The sequence below is a fragment of the Haliotis asinina genome, chromosome 4 (genome assembly GCF_037392515.1).
Source record: "Haliotis asinina isolate JCU_RB_2024 chromosome 4, JCU_Hal_asi_v2, whole genome shotgun sequence".
Classification (NCBI taxonomy): domain Eukaryota; kingdom Metazoa; phylum Mollusca; class Gastropoda; order Lepetellida; family Haliotidae; genus Haliotis; species Haliotis asinina.
Genome location: NC_090283.1, coordinates 82,181,890 through 82,205,013, shown reverse-complemented (window position 1 = coordinate 82,205,013; position 23,124 = coordinate 82,181,890). Strand labels below are relative to the sequence as shown.

General features: G+C 42.5%; 1 protein-coding gene across 1 annotated transcript in view; it reads left to right on the top strand.

Annotated features, from left to right (window-relative positions):
* LOC137281992 (uncharacterized) overlaps positions 1-23,124 on the top strand; it is a 212,039-nt gene that overhangs the window by 138,066 nt on the left and 50,849 nt on the right. Inside the window, exon 5 of the mRNA XM_067813748.1 lies at positions 21,044-21,067. Within this exon, the coding sequence (XP_067669849.1) occupies positions 21,044-21,067 (24 nt within the window). The remainder of the gene's footprint in view (positions 1-21,043; positions 21,068-23,124) is intronic.

The window sequence follows — 23,124 nt, the reverse complement described above, 5'->3', positions numbered from 1 at the left end:
ACACATTGAGGTCAACAGGATACTAGCATAACGTTAGGGTAACACGTTGAGGTCAACAGGAGACTAGCATAACATTAGGGTAACACGCTGAGGTCAACAGGACACTAGCCTAACATTAGGGTAACACATTGAGGTCAACAGGATCCCAGTACAACATTAGGGTAACACATTGAGATCAACAAGACCTAGTTTATAGTGGGGAAATTCATTTGGAGTGCTGGATAGATGAGTGCATGCTTTAGAAGTTAACCACTGACAAATTACTTTGAATTTACATTTGTTCTTGCTTGATGTCAATAGTTAAACAAGCACTAGCTGTAGGAAGTCTTGAGAGCAGACTGAATCATGTGACAACTGTCATTTTGTGACTTTAGATTGTGCCATAGAAAGGAGTGTCAGTGTGATAGTTACGAATTACACAATCTAAGATTATCACAATTTTTGATACAAGTCAGATTATACCACTATCTAACTGTGAGATACTATGTGTGTCACATACAGTTGGGAAGGACATTGTGCGTTGTTACCATATCAGCATTAGGGAAGGACATTTTGTGTTGTTACCATTGTGTGTTGTTACCATGTGTGTCACCTACATCAGGTGTTGGGAAGGACATTGTGTGTTGTTACCATGTGTGTCACCTACATCAGGTGTTGGGAAGGACATTGTGCATTGTTACCATATCAGCATTAGGAAAGGACATTGTGTGTTGTTACCATGTGTGTCACCTACAGGTGTTTGGAAGGACATTCTGCATTGCTACCTTGCAGGAAACCTTTATCAATTTTTGGGAAGGACATTATGCATTGTTACCATACATGTCAACATGATCAGCTGTTTGTGAAAAATGCTTTGCATTGTTACCATACACGTCGCCTTCATCAGCTATTGAGAAGGGCATTGTGCCTTATTACCCAACTTGTCACCATCATAAGCATTTGGGAAGGACTTCATGTATGTCAGACATTTCACTGTTATATGATGTTTGGAAGGATGTTATGGGGCATTATCTAGCCTCATGTAAGAATGTCGAGTTTTGATTGGTCCACGTGACTCTGATAAAATACCATGTACATCCATCACCCCGCTACACTTCGGTGACGACGCGAAGTGAGAAAAGTGTGCATCAACAAGCCTTTAGTAACGTGCACTCCATTGAGGTCAAACGATCAGCTGGTGTCAACATGGCAGCAAGTCGATTTGATGCGTGTTGTTTTGTTTTGATTTAGTGAAAACATTCAGCTAGATAAATGCGTTATCATATCGTGTCTCGGGAAATACAGGGTTTTATCAGTCCCTCGTAAGGTTGTATTCCCCGAGCTGGATCCCTCAACACGATGTGATAACTTATATTATCACACATTTCACCATCATCTGAAGTTATGGGACATGATCACACTTTTCTACATCATTTGAAATTATGGGGCATTAGCACACATTTTACCAACATTTTAAGAAGTTTTGGGACATTATCACACATTTTCACCATCATCTGAAGTTATGGGACATTATCACACAATTCACTTTCTTGAGAAGTTTTGAAGGAATTTAAGGGTATTTTTGTGTGATGGTGTTAACAAAATGAGGTTGTTGATCACTCTGTGTTTATTGTGCTATGTTTCATAGCTTCTACAGGGATATGCTGAGCATGACCTATACGGAGGTGGACTTTGTGTGGTGTAATAGATTGTGGTGAGAATGGAGATTGATTTTTGAGTCTTGGGGATATGGCAGGAAGTGGTGCTGTCAGCGCACATTGCCAATATCTCTCTTAGAATAAAAGAAATGTTATGGTTATCTTGCTGAAATTAAATTTTGCTTCCAGAACAGAATGATAACGACCATTTGCCATAAATGACTTTTGAGCAACCCCCATCAAACTTAATATGAAATCCCATAAAATGATGGTGGTGACTAACTGTCTTAAGGTGTGAGAGTCACCAGCTGTGTGACACTCTTATTGTGTGAGTCACCAGCAGTGTGACTGCCTTACTGTGTGAGAATCACCTGCTGTGTGACTTTGTGTCTGTCACTGTGTAACTGTCTTACTTTGAGAGTCACCAGCTGAGTGACTTTGTGTCTGTCACTGTGTAACTGTCTTACTGTGAGAGAGTCACCTGCTGTGACTGTGTTATTCTCACTATATGACTCCTGCTGTGACTGTGTTTGTCCTGCTGTGTGACTGTGTGATTGTGTGTTTCCTTCAAGCTGTAATGGGGATTATGGCTCCCTTAAGCTTGTACGTTTTTGTGACTCCTGCTGTAACTGTGTGATTGTGTGTTTCCTTCAAGCTGTAATGGGGATTATGGCTCCCTTAAGCTTGTACGTTTTTGTGACTCCTGCTGTAACTGTGTGATTGTGTGTTTCCTTCAAGCTGTGAGGGGGATAATGGCTTCGTTGTACTTATTTGCTGCTTCACTCCATCACTGTCTTTCACAGACACTTTATTATCTCCTTGGAGAATTGTGATAAATATTCTTCCAATCTCAGGGAACACACGTTGCAATATTGCCACTTGTTTCAGTAAGCCCAGTAATCCATGACAGTCACTGATTTCGCTTCAACAAATGTTTCCAAATCTCACCATTCTCATCGCTTGCTTCACATGCTCCATTTCTTCCAGTGTGTTTTCACAATATAATTGCTGTTTCCATGTAGAATGTCTTCCTTCCTTTTCAGTTTAAGTGTCCTCTTTCAACTTGATACATGTTTTTGTGCTTAGCTCCTGGATTATTTCAACATCCATTAGTCAAATTAAGAAAGTCACCCTTCCATTTATTGGGGATAAGTCATACTGTAAATAGAGAAACTCACCACATGTTGAGGATAAGTCATGCTATAAATAGAGAAACTCACCACCTGTTGAGGATAGGTCATGCTATAAATAGAGAAACTCACCACCTGTTGAGGATAGGTCATGCTATAAATAAAGAAACTCACCACCTGTTGAGGATAAGTCATACTGTAAATAGAGAAACTCACAACATGTTGAGGATAAGTCCTACTATGAATAGAGAAACTCGTGTGTTGGGGATGTCATATACGTCAAATGGGATAAGTAACACTCCAGGAATGCTAGTGAAAACCGTGAAACACTCCAGGAATGCTAGTGAAAACTGTGAAACACTCCACGAAAACCATCAAAAACTGTGGAATACCAGTTGAAACTGTCAGAACACACCAGAAATACTCCAGAAATATGAGACAACATTCCATGAATACTTGCAGAATGTGCCAGACCTACAGACTGTCATTTAAACTTGTGGATGGAATGTTGGTAAGTGACAGTTCTCACCAAGTTCTATCTTTGTGTGTGTGTTGGCCTGTTTTGACTGTAGTGAGTCTATCTTTGTGTGTGTGTTGGCCTGTTTTGACTGTAGTGAGTCTATATTTGAACTGTTTCTCAAGACAGACACCAAGGATCCACCACCTATCCATCATTTCAGCTAGGAGCCTGAACTTTGTGCCACCATGGTCCCTAGCCGTTCAAATCATGGATTACTGTGGCACCAGACTCCCCAGGATGCAGAGTTGGGGCCTTTCAGATGTAATTTCAAGTCAATTTCAAGGCTGATGCCACTTCCTGATGAATGTGTGATTATTTTCATGTTGACATCTTTGACTTTACATTGTGAGATCAAACAAGCAGATGACCTTTACCTTTATAAAATTAAACTCAAATCAGGCATAGTTCAATATTTTAGGTAAATTATTTTGTGGGAGACAGGAACAGTTGTGAACTAGCCATCTACAGACCAGCTGAGACTCTATTCACTGCTTGTTAATTTTCCTACTTCATGCAAGAACACTTACATCATTTGATGAATTGTCATTGTGCATTTCTTAGACCAAGTTAGTAATCACCACACAACTTCCTGTACATTACAAACAATAATGAGACACAAGGGCTTCAATAATTCCAGAATTTTATTCGTCAGTCGTTGCCTTGAGCTGACTTCGAGGGACCTCTCATAACCTTTGTGTCACAACACTAACGTGTTGTTAGAGGTCAGGGACAAATTCAATACTTCGAAGTGTTACTTGGTTCATAGCTGACAACAGTTCACAATGTTAGTCTTCTGGGTTCATTCAGTTTGTAAAGGTGAATCTGGGGTGGATTGTTAAGCTGTAAAAGTTGTGGATTACTGTTATTTCCACATGTATTACATTATCTGCATGTTTCCTGGCCAAGTTACAGTCTGATGGTGTCTGTGTGTTTGTGAAGCTGCTAGGTGCTGCTTATGCTGGTCTGTCTGTGAAACAAAGGTTTGTTGGAATGCATATTGACTGTTTCTGTAACTACAGATTGTCAGCTGATGTGATTTGATGAGGCAGTGGTTCATGTGTTTAGTGGAAACAGGAAGAGTGTTTTCTGTAGAACTTGGTTGGTTATTCTAAGCCTTTGAGAGTTTTTGGTGAACATTGCAAGCCGTTCAATCTCAATCCCAATCATTTCTTTCAAATAGGAGTGCATTAACAATTCTAAGCACTGGTTAGTTCTTCATTGCTTGTGTGATTAGGGCCAGTTTTTTTGTCCACTTTTAGGGAATCATTTCTTACTCTGTCTTGATCCTGCTGTTGGAAGCCATCATTACTCATTTAGAAGGACCCCACTTGCCTGCAGAAATTAATGGACTCTAGCATTTCGTGACTGCTGATCCAATATCTCTCAGATTGGCAGGGAAACAAATCAGGAATGATGAAATTGAATTTCTACAACTTTTCGGTTCATTTAGTGTCCTTTTAAGATTGAAGATGAAATGCACATTCAGGTTCCTTACTAGATAAGGTCTGATGACCGGATGTGGCATGTACAACTCACAGTGGCAGTCCAAGTGAGTCAACTCACAGTGGCAGTCCAAGTTAGTCAACTCACAGTAGCTGGTCTAATGTGGGATACAGCTGACCATCTGCTAGTTCACCATCCCGTATGGGATACATCTGACAATCTGCTAGTTTAAACCATCCCGTATGGGAAACATCTGACTATCTGCTAGTTAACCATCTTATATGGGATACAGCTGACATCTGCTAGTTAACTATCTTGTATGACATACAGCTGACATCTGCTAGTTAACCATTTAGTATGGGATACAACTGACCAGCCATAATGTTTCTGACTGACTATTCTATAAACAAGGCTGGACGTGGAGCATAGCAAGGAACTTGTACTGTTGGTGGCAGCCTTGTTCAGTTGCTTACCTGTATTACGGAATATCTACATTCTAATACTACATTCTTTCTTCTGAATACCTAATGTCAAATATGATAGGGTCCATGCCATAGACCAGCCGCCTTTGATGAGCTGACTTTACGTAGATCCACCTAATGAAATTCTATCATTATCTGACAGTCCCCAGCAAGTGGGGTTTATGGTATTAAATCTCCTTAGGTTGAGAAAAAGCTTTGTCATACATTCCTACCTTCAGCTGAAATCCAACCTTTCCAGTGTGAGACACTGGCCTTGCTCTCCCCATGGAGGCAGGAAAACTCTACATGACAGTTTAATGAATCCCTCAAGACAATCTATTTTCATCAGTGCAATCAGGCTTAAATCAAAGATGGCGTCTGTGTATTTGTGTTGAGACAAAAGTATTGGAAAGATGCCTTGAGGAGCCCCATGGGCCAGAGCTGTGCTGGTTGCAGGAAGGGGTCCTTTTAATCTAACAAAGAGGGAATAGCGCCACACAATACAACCTGTACACAGAGTCTTGATCACAAACCTGTCAACTTGGACTAATTGTGATCACTAAACAACAGCCTGCAGGATAGGTGCTTACTTGTATAAAGACTTTAATAGTGTGGATTAGTTGAAACTGACTCCAAGTGAACATTTGGCAAGCAATTTGAACATCCCAGAGAGAGACAACCTTACAGAATACAGTCAGTGACACAGCCCAGTTCATTGACAATCTTGCACAATACCGTCCTCATTTCTTCAGCTATCCTACCTTCCCACGGGGACAGCCGTACAAGGTACAGTTACCCCAAGTGAAGACATACATGAGATATGATGTAGAGCCAACTAGGCACACCTTCCCCAACCAGTAAGCAACCATGTTATACCTCCATGACGACATCTCACCTCCATGACATTTCACCACCATAATGACATTTCAGTGCCCTGACATTTCACCTCCATGACATTTCACCTCCATGATGACATCTCACCTCCATGACATTTCGATTCCAAGATGACATCTCACCTCCATGACAACATTTCACCTCCATGACATTTCGATTCCAAGATGACATCTCACCTCCATGACAACATTTCACCTCCATGACATTTCGATTCCAAGATGACATCTCACCTCCATGACAACATTTCACCTCCATGATGACATCTCACCTCCATCATGACATCTCACCTCTATGACAACATTTTCACATTTTCACCTCCATGACGACGTTTCATCTCCATGATGACATCTCACCTCCATGATGACATCTCACCTCCATGACAACATTTTCACCTCCATGACGACGTTTCATCTCCATGATGACATCTCACCTCCATGATGACATCTCACCTCCATGACAACATTTTCACCTCCATGACGACGTTTCATCTCCATGATGACATCTCACCTCCATGATGACATCTCACCTCCATGACAACATTTTCACCTCCATGACGACGTTTCATCTCCATGATGACATCTCACCTCCATGATGACATCTCACCTCCATGACAACATTTTCACCTCCATGACGACGTTTCATCTCCATGATGACATCTCACCTCCATGATGACATCTCACCTCCATGACAACATTTTCACCTCCATGACGACGTTTCATCTCCATGATGACATCTCACCTCCATGATGACATTTCACCTCCATGACAACATCTCACCTCCATGATGACATTTCACCTCCATGACAACATTTTGCCTCCATAATGACATCTCTCCTCCATGACATTTCAACTCCATTATCACATCTCTCCTCCATAACATTTCAACTCCATAATGACATCTCTCCTCCATGATGTTTCAACTCCACAGTGACATCTCTCCTCCATGATGTTTCAACTCCATTATGACATCTCTCCTCCATGACGTTTCACCTCCATGATGACATCTCACCTCCATGACGTTTCAACTCCATAATGACATCTCACCTCCATGACGTTTCAACTTCATGTTGACATCTCACCTCCATGACGTTTCAACTCCATAATGACATCTCTCCTCCATGATGTTTCAACTTCATGTTGACATCTCTCCTCCATGATGTTTCACCTCCATGATAACATCTCTCCTCCATGACATTTCACCTCCATGATGACATCTCTCCTCCATGACATTTCACCTCCATGATGACATCTCACCTCCGTGACGTTTTGAACTCCATGATGACATCTCACCTCCATGACATTTTAACTTCATGTTGACATCTCTCCTCCATGATGTTTCAACTCCATGATGACATCTCACCTCCGTGACGTTTCACCTCCATAATGACATCTCCTCCATGACGTTTCAACTCCATGATGACATCTCTCCTCCATGACGTTTCAACTCCATGATGACATCTCACCTTCATGACGTTTCAGCTCCATGATGACATCTCACCTCCATGACGTTTTAACTTCATGTTGACATCTCTCCTCCATGACGTTTCAACTCCATGATGACATCTCTCCTCCATGACGTTTCAACTCCATGGTGACATATCACCTCCGTGACGTTTCACCTCCATAATGACATCTCACCTCCATGACAACATTTCACCTCCATGATGACATTTTACCTCCATGACAACATCTCACCTCCATGGCGATATCCAACCTGTGGTGGTGTGGTCTTTTTCCCAAAATGAAGTAGGTATGGAGTTATAATTTATGATATTTGATGACACGATAGGTCGCCCGGAGCATCCTACTCTCTCTCTCAGCATACCTACTGTCTCCCTTTCCAAATGCCTACTCTCTCTCTCAGCGTGCCTACTGTCTCCCTCAGCATGCCTACTCTCTCTCTCAGCATGCCTACTCTCTCTCTCAGCATGCCTAATGTCTCCCTCAGCATGCCTACTCTCTCTCTCAGCGTGCCTACTCTCTCTCTCAGCATACCTACTCTCTCTCAGCATACCTACTGTCTCCCTCAGCATGCCTACTCTCTCTCTCAGCATGCCTACTGTCTCCCTCAGCATGCCTACTCTCTCTCTCAGCATGCCTACTCTCTCTCTTAGCATACCTACTGTCTCCCTCAGCATGCCTACTCTCTCTCTCAGCATGCCTACTGTCTCCCTCAGCATGCCTACTCTCTCTCTCAGCATGCCTACTCTCTCAGCATACCTACTGTCTCCCTCAGCATGCCTACTCTCTCTCAGCGTGCCTACTGTCTCCCTCAACATGCCTACTCTCTCGCTCAGCATACCTACTCTCTCTCTCAGCATACCTACTGTCTCCTTCAGCATGCCTACTCTCTCTCTCAGCGTGCCTACTGTCTCCCTCAGCATTCCTACTCTCTCTCTCAGCATGCCTACTGTCTCCCTCAGCATGCCTACTCTCTCTCTCAGCATGCCTACTCTCTCTCTCAGCATGCCTACTCTCTCTCTCAGCATGCCTACTCTCTCTCTCTCAACATACCTACTGTCTCCCTCAGCATGCCTACTCTCTCTCTCAGTGTGCCTACTGTCTCCCTCAGCATGCCTACTGTCCCCCTCAGCATGCCTACTGTCTCCCTCAGCATGCCTACTCTCTCCCTCCGCATACCTACTCTCTCCCTGAGCTTGCCAACAAAACAGGGTCCATTTCCACTTCACTTGATCGAAAAAAAGATCAGTGTATTTTTTGCTGTTCCAATTATAGCATATACAATTTCCTGGACCCACTAGTGATGGTGAGGGAACTGTCAGTGGGATGCATGTGTGTGCTGCTGATTGATGCACTCCAAGCAGCATTCAGGATGTCTGCTGGGCTAATCTGGAGACGTGTTTAACATGCTTCCGTCATCAAGTAGTGCCACTGTTGCCGTGAGATACAGTGCCCTGAGGAGATGGCCCACTGTGGCTCGGTTTGTTATGTCCTCCATTTTGACCTTTTCAAGTCAACTTCAGAAACGAAAAGATTTATTTCTTCTCATGTTTTTTTCACTAAACACATAACAGAAAAACCTGATGGCACTAGAAATCTGGTCAGGCTCCCATTAAGTGACACACTTGTATACCACCCTCCTTCTCCATATATTGCACACAACATTGGAATTGCAGCTCCCTGGCAATGCCAGTTTTACCTTAAACATGAACAATCCATCTCACTACAATCGAGGATAAATTTTATTACCAACATGGTGTTTTTGGTAGTTAGTAGAACAAATCACGTGTAGAATATGAAAATCGACAACAGCAGAGCTTCAAGACATTTTATATTCTCTGTGCAGATGACAATTGCTCATATTTCTGAAAGTTTGATATGGATTTTTAAGCTGGTGGCAAATGTCTTTATGACAATAAAATTATCATCTACACCAAAACATCACTGTTGTGGTGGAACAAGCAAGCTGTTACCAATAAACCTTTGTTATCCTCCAGCATGTAATGACTTGGAAATTTTGTGGCCGCTACACAGAGCTTTAGCATTTTTATTTATTTTTTTTTCCACGGAACATTTTGGTGTTTGTCTAATGGACTTCTGGGGTGGACTTCGTTTCCGGAGCAGAACTCAAAAAACAGTCAATATTTTTCTGCAAAACTTGGTAGATATGTGTGGCAGACCGAAAAGTAGTGCCGTTTGCTGTTTACAGGTTTTTGTGATTTATTATTTTCTCAGTTTCCATCGAAACGTTTCAGATTTTGATTAAAAGTGAGAGGTGTGTTTCATTTCCGGAGAAGAACTCAAAAACTTCTTAATATCTATCAGTAAAACTTGGTAGATATGTGTGGCAGAACCCAAAGTGATGCCTTTTGCTATTTTCAGGTTTTTGTGATTTATTATTTTCTAGATTCCATGAACACGTTGCTGGGGGCACAACTGGGGACTTTGTTTCTGGGGGCACAACTGGGAAATGGTGACTTTTTCTGATTGCAGATATATGGCATTTATATTTTTCATCAAGTCCATGGAAACAATTCAGACTTGGTCTAAAAATACATTAAATAACTGTCAGATGATTTGTCCTTTCAAATATGTGGGGGCCGGGGGGGATATGTCATCTTCCGTTGACTCTTGTCTACTTTGTCTTTCACTAATATCTAAGAAATACCCACCAGATATTACAAATGTTTGGTATTTTTACTGTTTGCCCCACAATTCCTTATAGAAAGCAGCAGAAGAAATGAAGTCTTCATCATAAAAAATGGGTATGTGAACATGTTTTCTTATTTTCAGTGGCTTGAACCATTTGTCATGTCGGCAAATGATTCTCGCAGAACAACCAGACTCTCACAATTTTGTTTATTCTCTTCTTTCCCACAGTGCCATCAATCTGACATATATGGACAAAAATATTTGCAGTGACCCCTTGGACAAACCTCTGACCCTCTTCACACTATCACTGACTCTCTTCTTGGTGAACTTGTGTTGCCAAGCAAGTTAAGTGTTTCCAGTGTATAGCTTACCTGAAAACAGGAAACATTTGGCAAACATATTACCAATTTTACATGTGGCTACATACATAACATACTACCCTAATACCTAAAAATAACAGCAAGTTAACCGCATGCATGCATAATAACCGTGGCAGACTTAGAACTAAGGCAGTGGAGTCAAGCTTGTGTGTATATGTCTGACTCAGTTCTAACGAAAGAGAGAGGTTTTAAACCTCATGTTTGGAAGTGCACAATCATGATGTAGGCCGACTGTGTAGTCACTGTAACCAAGACATACGGCTGGCACCTTGCAGGACAGGACATGTAGACCAAGAACACCTAGTGTCACCAGTATACACAGGTCTAGTCTGTCGTACAGACCCTGAAGTAAATATATCCAAGCAAGTGAGTGAGTGAGTTTAGTTTTACTCCGCAGCAATATTCCAGCTATATGGCAGCTATCCAAGAAAGCCCACACAAGTCTAGATTTCCTTAGCTTCAGCTTCTGAAAATAACGAAAGTTTCAGGGCTCCATTTCATTATATTAATTTTTTTCTCTATGAACGTTTTTTTTTCAGTAAAATATGTTCATTTCAGAGACTAGTTGTTAGACTAACACAGGTCCAGTTTGTAAGTCTGGTCTGTCTTAGAACACCTGGTGTCATCATTGCCAGTATACACAGGTCCGGTGTGGAAGTCTTGAGTGCCATCTATCATACAAAACCTGTTGTTAACAGTATACACAGGTCCGGTGTGGAAGTCTTGAGTGCCATCTATCATACAAAACCTGTTGTTAACAGTATACACAGGTCCGGTGTGGAAGTCTTGAGTGCCATCTATCATACAAAACCTGTTGTTAACAGTATACACAGGTCCGGTGTGGAAGTCTTGAGTGCCATCTATCATACAAAACCTGTTGTTAACAGTATACACAGGTCCGGTGTGGAAGTCTTGAGTGCCATCTATCATACAAAACCTGTTGTTAACAGTATACACAGGTCCGGTGTGGAAGTCTTGAGTGCCATCTATCATACAAAACCTGTTGTTAACAGTATACACAGGTCCGGTGTGGAAGTCTTGAGTGCCATCTATCATACAAAACCTGTTGTTAACAGTATACACAGGTCCGGTGTGGAAGTCTTGAGTGCCATCTATCATACAAAACCTGTTGTTAACAGTATACACAGGTCCGGTGTGGAAGTCTTGAGTCTGATATGTCTGACAACACCTAGTGCTTTTCTCTGCCACTTCATCATTATGTTTTTGTCGATGTTAAAGTAGCTCCTGGTTTTTGTGGAGCAGCCAGAACGATTAACACTTATTAAAGTGTTTCATATCTTATAATTCCCAGTTGTTCTACAGGCGACTGTTATTGGTGTCTCTGCTCTCATCCCAGCTGCCACATCCCACATGATTCAGCCCCACATCATCAATGTTGTATTGGTGAGAATCTGACATGTCCCGTGGTTGTAACTAGAAGTACAATATTTACTGACAGTGCAAACAACTATGTGTGTGTGGAAGGATGATGGTCGGGGCTCTATTTGTCATCATCTTATTGCCTAAAGCCTGCAATGTGGGGAGTTTATTTGCCCACTGGCATCTCTGTCTTCATTAAATTCGGGGTTGTCTTGCTGGCTGGAATCAGTGCTGCTGCCAGTGAGTGGACATCGGTCAAGAGTAAGTGGCTGATCGGACGTCCAGTTATCCAAGTTTTCTGACATCAGTAACCTCCCATTCAAGGCAGCCTCATAACTCCCATACTTGTCATCTCCATATTATATTACAGACAATCACCAGATCATGTAGACTACTCCAGTCAGTGTTTGTTGTGTGGTCTGCCTGTATGACAGAGGTAGTGAGTTTGTGAATTACTGGGTCAGCTTCTATTTTTCTTCCATGAGTTACAAAAACAATGTGCCAGTGCCCCAGTTTATTCTGTATAGTCTGTACATGAAGCTTCTCACCAAGCTTCTCACCACTGCAGTGTTCATGTACAGAACCGTTTCAACAGAACTATCTGTATGTATGTGAATCAGTACAGTCTGTATGTGTACCAGTAGTCTGTATGTGAATCAATACAATCTGTATGTATGTGAACAGTACAGTGTGTATGTGAACTAGTAGCCTGTATGTTTGTGAACCAATACACTGTGTGCATGTGTGAACCAGTACAGTCTGTATGCAAGTCAGTATGGTCTGTAAGTGAAACAGCAAGTCTGTATGTAAACAAGTACAATCTGTATGCATCTGAACAAGTACAGCCTGTATGTATGTGAACCAGAGCAATATGTATGTATGTATGTAAACAAGTACAATCTGTATGCATCTGAACAAGTACAGCCTGTATGTATGTTAATCAGTACAACCTGTATGTGAACCAGTACTTTCTATATGTATGAACCAGTGCAGTCTGTATGCATGTTAACCAGTACAATCTGTATGTATGTATGTATGTATGTATGTATGTATGTATGTATGTATGTTTGTATGTATGTATGTATGTATGTATGTATGTATGTGAACCAGTACAATTTGTATGTATGTGAACTAGTACAGTTTGTATGTGAATCAGTAAGTCTGTAAGTAAACCAGTGCAGTCTACACAGTATGTAGACCAGTACAGCCTGTATGTATGTGAACCAGTACAGCCTGTATGTATGTGAACCAGTACAGTCCGTATGTCTGTAACCAAGTACAGTATGTGTGAATTAGTACAATCTGAATGTATGTGAACCAGTACAATGTGTATGTAAACCAGTTTATATTTTATTCAGTTCTTTATTTCCAATACTGAAAGGCCACAGGCCTATAGTATAAAGACATATCATATTACATATCATAGTATTCAGTATTGAAAATAGAGAAGTGAATAAAATATATACAAGTTAAACCAGCACAGTCTGTATGTATATGAACCAGTACAATCTGTATGCATGTGAACCAGTACAGCATGTATGTACTGAACAAGTACAGTCTGTATGTATATGAACCAGTACAATCTGTTTGTATGTGAACCAGTACAGTATGTATGTACTGAACAAGGACAGTCTGTATGTATGTGAACCAGTACAGTATGTATGTACTGAACAAGGACAGTACGTATGTATGTGAACCAGTACAGTATGCATGTACTGAACAAGGACAGTACATATGTATGTGAACCAGAACATAAGCATGTACTGAACAAGGACAGTACGTATGTATGTGAACCAGTACAGTATGCATGTACTGAACAAGGACAGTACGTATGTATGTGAACCAGTACAATCTGTATGTATGTGAACCAGTACAGTATGTATGTACTGAACAAGGACAGTCTGTATGTATGTGAACCAGTACAGTATGTATGTACTGAACAAGGACAGTACGTATGTATGTGAACCAGTACAGTATGCATGTACTGAACAAGGACAGTACGTATGTATGTGAACCAGTACATAAGCATGTACTGAACAAGGACAGTACGTATGTATGTGAACCAGTACAGTATGCATGTACTGAACAAGGACAGTACGTATGTATGTGAACCAGTACAGTATGTATGTACTGAACAAGGACAGTCTGGACAGTCTGTATGTAGGTGAACCAGTACAGTATGTATGTACTGAACAAGGACAGTCTGTATGTATGTGAACCAGTACAGTATGTATGTACTGAACAAGGACAGTCTGGACAGTCTGTATGTAGGTGAACCAGTACAGTATGTATGTACTGAACAAGGACAGTCTGGACAGTCTGTATGTATGTGAACCAGTACAGTATGTATGTACTGAACAAGGACAGTCTGGACAGTCTGTATGTAGGTGAACCAGTACAGTATGTATGTACTGAACAAGGACAGTCTGGACAGTCTGTATGTATGTGAACCAGTACAGTATATATGTACTGAACAAGGACAGTCTGGACAGTCTGTATGTAGGTGAACCAGTACAGTATGTATGTACTGAACAAGGACAGTCTGGACAGTCTGTATGTATGTGAACCAGTACAGTATGTATGTACTGAACAAGGACAGTCTGGACAGTCTGTATGTATGTGAACCAGTACAGTATGTACTGAACAAGGACAGTCTGGACAGTCTGTATGTATGTGAACCAGTACAGTATGTATGTACTGAACAAGGACAGTCTGGACAGTCTGTATGTATGTGAACCAGTACAGTATGTATGTACTGAACAAGGACAGTCTGGACAGTCTGTATGTATGTGAACCAGTACAGTATGTATGTACTGAACAAGGACAGTCTGGACAGTCTGTATGTAGGTGAACCAGTACACTCTCTAAGTATGTAAACAGTACAGTCTATACGTATGTAATCGGTACAGTCTGTATGTATGTGAATCCCTGCATTCTGTATGTATGTGAACCAGTGCAATGTCTATGTTTGTACAATAGGAGGACAAGGCTGGAACAGGGATTACTATCTGTTGTACTGAAGTGATGCAGTACTGAAGGCCTTTAATCTCACCTGACATCCAACTGTTTCAATCATATCCATATCCAGCATGGCTATCAGACTGCTTCTGATGGAGGGAACATAATGCTAATCTCACTGCCACTGTCATAGTAAGATGAAGGGATGAACAGAAGCGTAAGCTTTGATGCCAGCTCGCTTCTTGTTCATCTTGGAGCATGTAGTTAAGAGACCAGATTAGTGATAGAAGGGGTGACCCACTTCAAACCTCTGTCTGCTGCCTGGTTGTAATCAAGGGCTCGTGACGGCATCATCCTGGGTGTTACATCAAACACTGGCAGACCCGTGTTTCTGTCGGGCAACGAAGTTGATGGCATTTCAACATCCACACAACCACCTCCTGGTGATCACAAACACACATCAACATGGAACATTTTCTCACGTCCGCTAGTCAGTTGTCACATCAGGTTGTTAGTTCTTACTTTTATCATTGGTTTGTCAGTTCTCACATCATGTTGTCAGTTCTCACATCAAGTCGTCAATTCTCTTGTCTCTGTAATTAGTTCTCACATCAGGTTGTTAGTTCTCACATCGAGTATGCAGTTATCACATCAGATTGTCAGGTCTCCTATTGAGTAGTCAGTTCTCGCGTCACTATGATCAGTTTTCACATCAGGTTGTTAGTTCTGACATCGAGTATGAAGTTCTCACATCAGATTGTCAGTTCTCACATCTCTATAATAAGTTCTCACATTGAGTATGCAGTTCTTACTTCAGCTTGTCAGTTCTCCCATTGAGTAGTCAGTTCTCACATCTCTATAATAAGTTCTCACATCGAGTATGAAGTTCTTACTTCAGCTTGTCAGTTCTCCCATTGAGTAGTCAGTTCTCACATCTCTATAATAAGTTCTCACATCGAGTATGCAGTTCTTACTTCAGCTTGTCAGTTCTCACATTGAGTAGTCAGTTCTCTCATCCCTATAATCAGTTTTTACTTAAGGTTGTTAGTTTTCACATGGAGTTAAGTCAGTTCTCAAATCTCTATAAATAGTTTTCACATCAGGTTGTCAGTTCTCACATTGACTAGTCAGTTCTCACATCAGTTTGTCAGTTCTGGGTTCAGTGTACAGAAACTCTGAGAATCCAAATGTCGTGCAAACTCAAAACAAATAAAAATCCTACTGGGTACATAGATAGATGATGCAGTTTTATGAGCTAATGAGAAGGTTGAGACTACAGATCATATGACCACACTTACTGTGCTTGTAGGGATCAGGTGGCGGGGTCTGTTGCTATGTTGCCCTCATCGCTCATTTACCCTTCATCAGTTGGGAGACAAACAAGAAGTTCAAAGTGGGATTGCAGAACAGTGAGCTACACATCACATCATAATAATGGCCTCTGACCATGAACAGATATTTTTGTACAAGAAGAAATTGATGGTTTTCTCATTGACACAGCAAAACCTACAAACACTCTCTTCCTGTAACCACTCTTTCCTACAACCTCGCTCAGCCTGCACATGGGTCAAAGAAGAGAGAGGTATTTCACATTTTGGCATTTTCTCGTTTTTCTTCCTTTTCAACAAATTTGTGTTCCTTAAACATTTATTGTCTAATTTCCTCGGCACATCAACACAATGTAATTTCACGTTGGTGATAACTCTACAAAGTGATAATACTACATATATTAGCTGAGCAGTGGTCCATGTGGAATACTTGTTCTGTAGCCAGTGGTGAAGGTGGGAATACTTGTTCTGTAGCCAGTGGTGTAGGTGGGAATACTTGTTCTGTAGCCAGTGGTGAAGGTGGGAATACTTGTTCTGTAGCCAGTGGTGAAGGTGGGAATACTTGTTCTGTAGCCAGTGGTGAAGGTGGGAATACTTGTTCTGTAGCCAGTGGTGAAGGTGGGAATACTTGTTCTGTAGCCAGTGGTGAAGGTGGGAATACTTGTTCTGTAGCCAATGGTGTAGGTGGGAATACTTGTTCTGTAGACAGTGGTGTAGGTGGGAATACTTGTTCTGTAGCCAGTGGTGTAGGTGGGAATACTTGTTCTGTAGCCAGTGGTGTAGGTACCAATACTTGTTCTGTAGCCAGTGGTGAAGGTGGGAATACTTGTTCTGTAGCCAGTGGTGTAGGTGGGAATACTTGTTCTGTAGCCAGTGGTGTAGGTGCAATACTTGTTCTGTAGCCAGTGGTGTAGGTGGGAATACTTGTTCTGTAGCCAGTGGTGTAGGTGGGAATACTTGTTCTGCAGTCAGTGGTGTAGGTGGGAATACTTGTTCTGTAGCCAGTGGTGAAGGTGGGAATACTTGTTCTGTAGCCAGTGGTGTAGGTGCAATACTTGTTCTGTAGCCAGTGGTGTAGGTGGGAATACTTGTTCTGTAGCCAGTGGTGGAGGTGGGAATACTTGTTCTGTAGCCAGTGGTGTAGGTGGGAATACTTGTTCTGTAGCCAGTGGTGTAGGTGGGAATACTTGTTCTGTAGCCAGTGGTGTAGGTGGGAATACTTGTTCTGTAGACAGTGGTGTAGGTGGGAATACTTGTTCTGTAGCCAGTGGTGAAGGTGGGAATACTTGTTCTGTAACCAGTGGTGTAGGTGCAATACTTGTTGTGCAGTCAGTGGTGTAGGTACCAATACTTGTTCTGCAGCCAGTGGTGTAGGTGGGAATACTTGTTCTGTAGCCAGTGGTGTAGGTGGGAATACTTGTTCTGTAGCCAGTGGTGTAGGTGGGAATACTTGTTCTGTAGCCAGTGGTGTAGGTGGGAATACTTGTTCTGCAGCCAGTGGTGTAGGTGGGAATACTTGTTCTGTAGCCAGTGGTGTAGGTGGGAATACTTGTTCTGTAGCCAGTGGTGAAGGTGGGAATACTTGTTCTGTAGCCAGTGGTGAAGGTGGGAATACTTGTTCTGTAGCCAGTGGTGTAGGTGCAATACTTGTTGTGCAGTCAGTGGTGTAGGTGGGAATACTTGTTCTGTAGCCAGTGGTGTAGGTGCAATACTTGTTCTGTAGCCAGTGGTGTAGGTGGGAATACTTGTTCTGTAGCCAGTGGTGTAGGTGGGAATACTTGTTCTGTAGCCAGTGGTGTAGGTGGGAATACTTGTTCTGTAGCCAGTGGTGTAGGTGGGAATACTTGTTCTGCAGTCAGTGGTGAAGGTGGGAATACTTGTTCTGTAGCCAGTGGTGTAGGTACCAATACTTGTTCTGTAGCCAGTGGTGAAGGTGGGAATACTTGTTCTGTAGCCAGTGGTGTAGGTACCAATACTTGTTCTGCAGTCAGTGGTGAAGGTGGGAATACTTGTTCTGTAGCCAGTGGTGTAGGTACCAATACTTGTTCTGTAGCCAGTGGTGAAGGTGGGAATACTTGTTCTGTAGCCAGTGGTGAAGGTGGGAATACTTGTTCTGTAGCCAGTGGTGTAGGTACCAATACTTGTTCTGTAGCCAGTGGTGAAGGTGGGAATACTTGTTCTGTAGCCAGTGGTGAAGGTGGGAATACTTGTTCTGTAGCCAGTGGTGAAGGTGGGAATACTTGTTCTGTAGCCAGTGGTGAAGGTGGGAATACTTGTTCTGTAGCCAGTGGTGTAGGTGGGAATACTTGTTCTGTGGCCAGTGGTGTAGGTGGGAATACTTGTTCTGTAGCCAGTGGTGTAGGTGGGAATACTTGTTCTGTAGCCAGTGGTGTAGGTGGGAATACTTGTTCTGTAGCCAGTGGTGTTGGTGGCAATACTTGTTCTGTAGCCAGTGGTGTAGGTGCAATACTTGTTGTGCAGTCAGTGGTGTATGTGGCAATACTTGTTCTGTAGTCAGTGGTGTAGGTGGCAATACTTGTTCTGTATCCCATGGTGTAGGTGCAATACTTGTTCTGCAGTCAGTGGTGTAGGTACAAATACTTGTTCTGTAGCCAGTGGTGAAGGTGGGAATACTTGTTCTGTAGCCAGTGGTGTAGGTGCAATACTTGTTCTGCAGTCAGTGGTGTAGGTACCAATACTTGTTCTGCAGCCAGTGGTAAAGGTGGGAATACTTGTTCTGTAGCCAGTGGTGTAGGTAGCAATACTTGTTCTGCAGTCAGTGGTGAAGGTGGCAATACTTGTTCTGCAGTCAGTGGTGTAGGTACCAATACTTGTTCTGTAGCCAGTGGTGTAGGTGGTAATACTTGTTCTGTAGCCAGTGGTGTAGGTGGGAATACTTGTTCTGCAGTCAGTGGTGTAGGTGGCAATACTTGTTCTGTAGCCAGTGGTGTAGGTGGCAATATTTGTTCTGTTGACAATGTGACCTGACTTGCTGTACTCTGAATGGTTGCTCATATGGTTCCAGTGTTTGCAGTAGCCTGTTGTGTTACCAGTGGATGCAGTAGCCTGTTGTGTGACCAGTGGATGCAGTAGCCTGTTGTGTTACCAGTGGATGCAGTAGCCTGTTGTGTTACCAGTGGATGCAGTAGCCTGTTGTGTGACCAGTGGATGCAGTAGCCTGTTGTGTGACCAGTGGATGCAGTAGCCTGTTGTGTGAACTATGGATGCAGTAGCCTGTTGTGTGACCAGTGGATGCAGTTGCCTGTTGTGTGACCAGTGGATGCAGTAGCCTGTTGTGTGAACTATGGATGCAGTAGCCTGTTGTGTGACCAGTGGATGCAGTAGCCTGTTGTGTGAACTATGGATGCAGTAGCCTGTTGTGTGACCAGTGGATGCAGTAGCCTGTTGTGTGAACTATGGATGCAGTAGCCTGTTGTGTGACCAGTGGATGCAGTAGCCTGTTGTGTGACCAGTGGATGCAGTAGCCTGTTGTGTGAACTATGGATGCAGTAGCCTGTTGTGTGACCAGTGGATGCAGTAGCCTGTTGTGTGACCAGTGGATGCAGTAGCCTGTTGTGTGACCAGTGGATGCAGTAGCCTGTTGTGTGAACTATGGATAGAGTAGCCTGTTGTGTGAACTATGGATGCAGTAGCCTGTTGTGTGACCAGTGGATGCAGTAGCCTGTTGTGTGACTAGTGGATGCAGTAGCCTATTGTGTGACCAGTGGATGCAGTAGCCTGTTGTGTGACCAGTGGATACAGTAGCCTGTTGTGTGACCAGTGGATGCAGTAGCCTGTTGTGTGACCAGTGGATGCAGTTGCCTGTTGTGTGAACTATGGATGCAGTAGCCTGTTGTGTGAACTATGGATGCAGTAGCCTGTTGTGTGAACTATGGATAGAGTAGCCTGTTGTGTGAACTATGGATAGAGTAGCCTGTTGTTTGAACTATGGATGCAGTAGCCTGTCGTTTGAACTATGGATGCAGTAGCCTGTTGTGTGAACTATGGCTAGAGTAGCCTGTTGTGTGAACTATGGATAGAGTAGCCTGTTGTGTGAACTATGGATGCAGTAGCCTGTTGTGTGAACTATGGATAGAGTAGCCTGTTGTGTGAACTATGGATAGAGTAGCCTGTTGTGTGAACTATGGATGCAGTAGCCTGTTGTGTGAACTATGGATGCAGTAGCCTGGTCAACATAACGATCATGTCCATGTTGTAAAGAAAGGCAGAGGACAATACAAGCTCTCTTAGGAGACGGTTGTTTCATTGAAATTCAATAACACACTTTGAAGGGCCTGTATGAGTAATTTCCACTGAAGTCTGCTGGGCTCTGGACTCGAGGACTCATAAATGTCCCCTGCTGGCCAATTTTCTTCTTTCTTCAAAAGCTCCACCTTCCGGGAGAATGATGCTGTCTCTTTTCCATTCCATCATGGCTGACAAAAAATGAAATCTGAGTTTTCCTGCAAACAAATAGTGTCTGATAATTGACAGTTATTGCAGGGAATAAAGCTGGGCAAATGGCCACTCTGGACATCAAAGATAGCACAACATCCAATATGCCTGCATGTTGCTGTGCTGATGAAGAATCACATCCATTAGCGCAACAGGATTAGAGCTAGCTGGGTTGGGGCAGCCTGCTGGTGTTACTGGTGGTATGGGTGAGGAAGCTCAGAGACACAGGCCACATGGTGAAGCATTTGTCACCACTGGGCTTCTATACACAAAATTGTTTGTTTGACACATGATGAAGATTAATTTTTACACAAACATTAATAAAGTTATTTTTTTGCTTTCCAGAGTGCAGGCGACAAAGCTCATTTGGTGAGTACCTCAGCAAATCTCTCACATGTGGAATGTACATTTTACAAAATTTTATCTGACCCATCTCATGACCTACAGTCTTGTTTTAAGCTTTTGCCTTCTGGACATAGATTCCTCGTCCCTAAAGTTCGCACAAAGTTCCCAAACATCTTTTGTACCTGCTAGCATTAAACTTTTAAATGAAGGTTAGACCTTAGCCACAACGTTAAAGGCATTTGCCTACCAGTCTCTTACAGTATACACTGGTTATCTTTCTCATGCCGTCTATTCATATGTGTTTTTTTTAATGTGATCGAGTCTCTCTGCTTGAATTGTTTTAACCATGCTGTATGCCTCACTGTTGTGAAAGGAATTCCCTTGTCGGGCAATAAAGTACTATTATTATTATTACATTGCTAAAGCCAATTTCTGTTTTCACATAAAAGCATCAAACTTCAATATACTGGGTGTGGGTGAAAGCGTTGTCTGTATGAACATATCACCACAGGATGAATCCTCACAATACTGTACCAACAGATTCACTGAATTCATAATTAGACAGATTTTCTTCTATATGTATCCCATGCAGTTGTAGTATTTGTATAGTCCACGTGTAGTGATATATCTCCAGCAGGTGTATTGCTTGTATTGTCCCTTTGTGTAATGCCTATATTTTCCCTGTGTGTATTGCCTGTATTGTCCCTATGTATAATGCCTGTATTTTTCCTGTGTATATTGCCTGTATTGTCCCTACGTATAATGCCTGTATTTGTCCTGTGTGAATTGCCTGTATTGTCCCTATGTATAATGCCTGTATTTTTCCTGTGTGAATTGCCTGTATTGTCCCTATGTATAATGCCTATATTTTCCCTGTGTGTATTGGCTGTATTGTCCCTATGTATAATGCCTGTATTTTTCCTGTGTATATTGCCTGTATTGTCCCTACATATAATGCCTGTATTTGTCCTGTGTGAATTGCCTGTATTGTCCCTGTGTATACTGCCTGTATTGTCCCTGTGTATAGTGCCTGTATTGTCCCTGTGTGAAGTGCCTGTATTGTCCCTGTGTATAGTGCCTGTATTGTCCCTGTGTATAGTGCCTGTATTGTCCCTGTGTGAAGTGCCTGTATTGTCCCTGTGTATAGTGCCTGTATTGTCCCTGTGTATAGCACGTGTATGATCCCTGTGTGAAGTGCCTGTATGATCCCTGTGTGAAGTGCCTGTATTGTCCCTGTGTATAGTGCCTGTATTGTCCCTGTGTATAGCACGTGTATGATCCCTGTGTGAAGTGCCTGTATTGTCCCTGTGTATAGTGCCTGTATTGTCCCTGTGTATAGTGCCTGTATTGTCCCTGTGTGAAGTGCCTGTATTGTCCCTGTGTATAGTGCCTGTATTGTCCCTGTGTGAAGTGCCTGTATTGTCCCTGTGTGAAGTGCCAGTATATTCCCTGTGAAGTGCCTGTATTGTCCCTGTGTATAGTGCCTGTATTGTCACTGTGTATAGTGCCTGTATTGTCCCTGTGTATAGTGCCTGTATTGTCCCTGTGTGAAGTGCCTGTATTGTCCCTGTGTATAGTGCCTGTATTGTCCCTGTGTATAGTGCCTGTATTGTCCCTGTGTGAAGTGCCTGTATTGTCCCTGTGTATAGTGCCTGTATTGTCCCTGTGTGAAGTGCCTGTATTGTCCCTGTGTATAGTGCCAGTATATTCCCTGTGAAGTGCCTGTATTGTCCCTGTGTATAGTGCCTGTATTGTCCCTGTGTATAGTGCCTGTATTGTCACTGTGTATAGTGCCTGTATTGTCCCTGTGTATAGTGCCTGTATTGTCACTGTGTATAGCACGTGTATGATCCCTGTGTGAAGTGCCTGTATTGTCCCTGTGTGAAGTGCCTGTATTGTCCCTGTGTATAGTGCCTGTATTGTCCCTGTGTATAGTGCCTGTATTGTCCCTGTGTGAAGTGCCTGTATTGTCCCTGTGTATAGCACGTGTATGATCCCTGTGTGAAGTGCCTGTATGATCCCTGTGTGAAGTGCCTGTATTGTCCCTGTGTATAGTGCCTGTATTGTCCCTGTGTATAGCA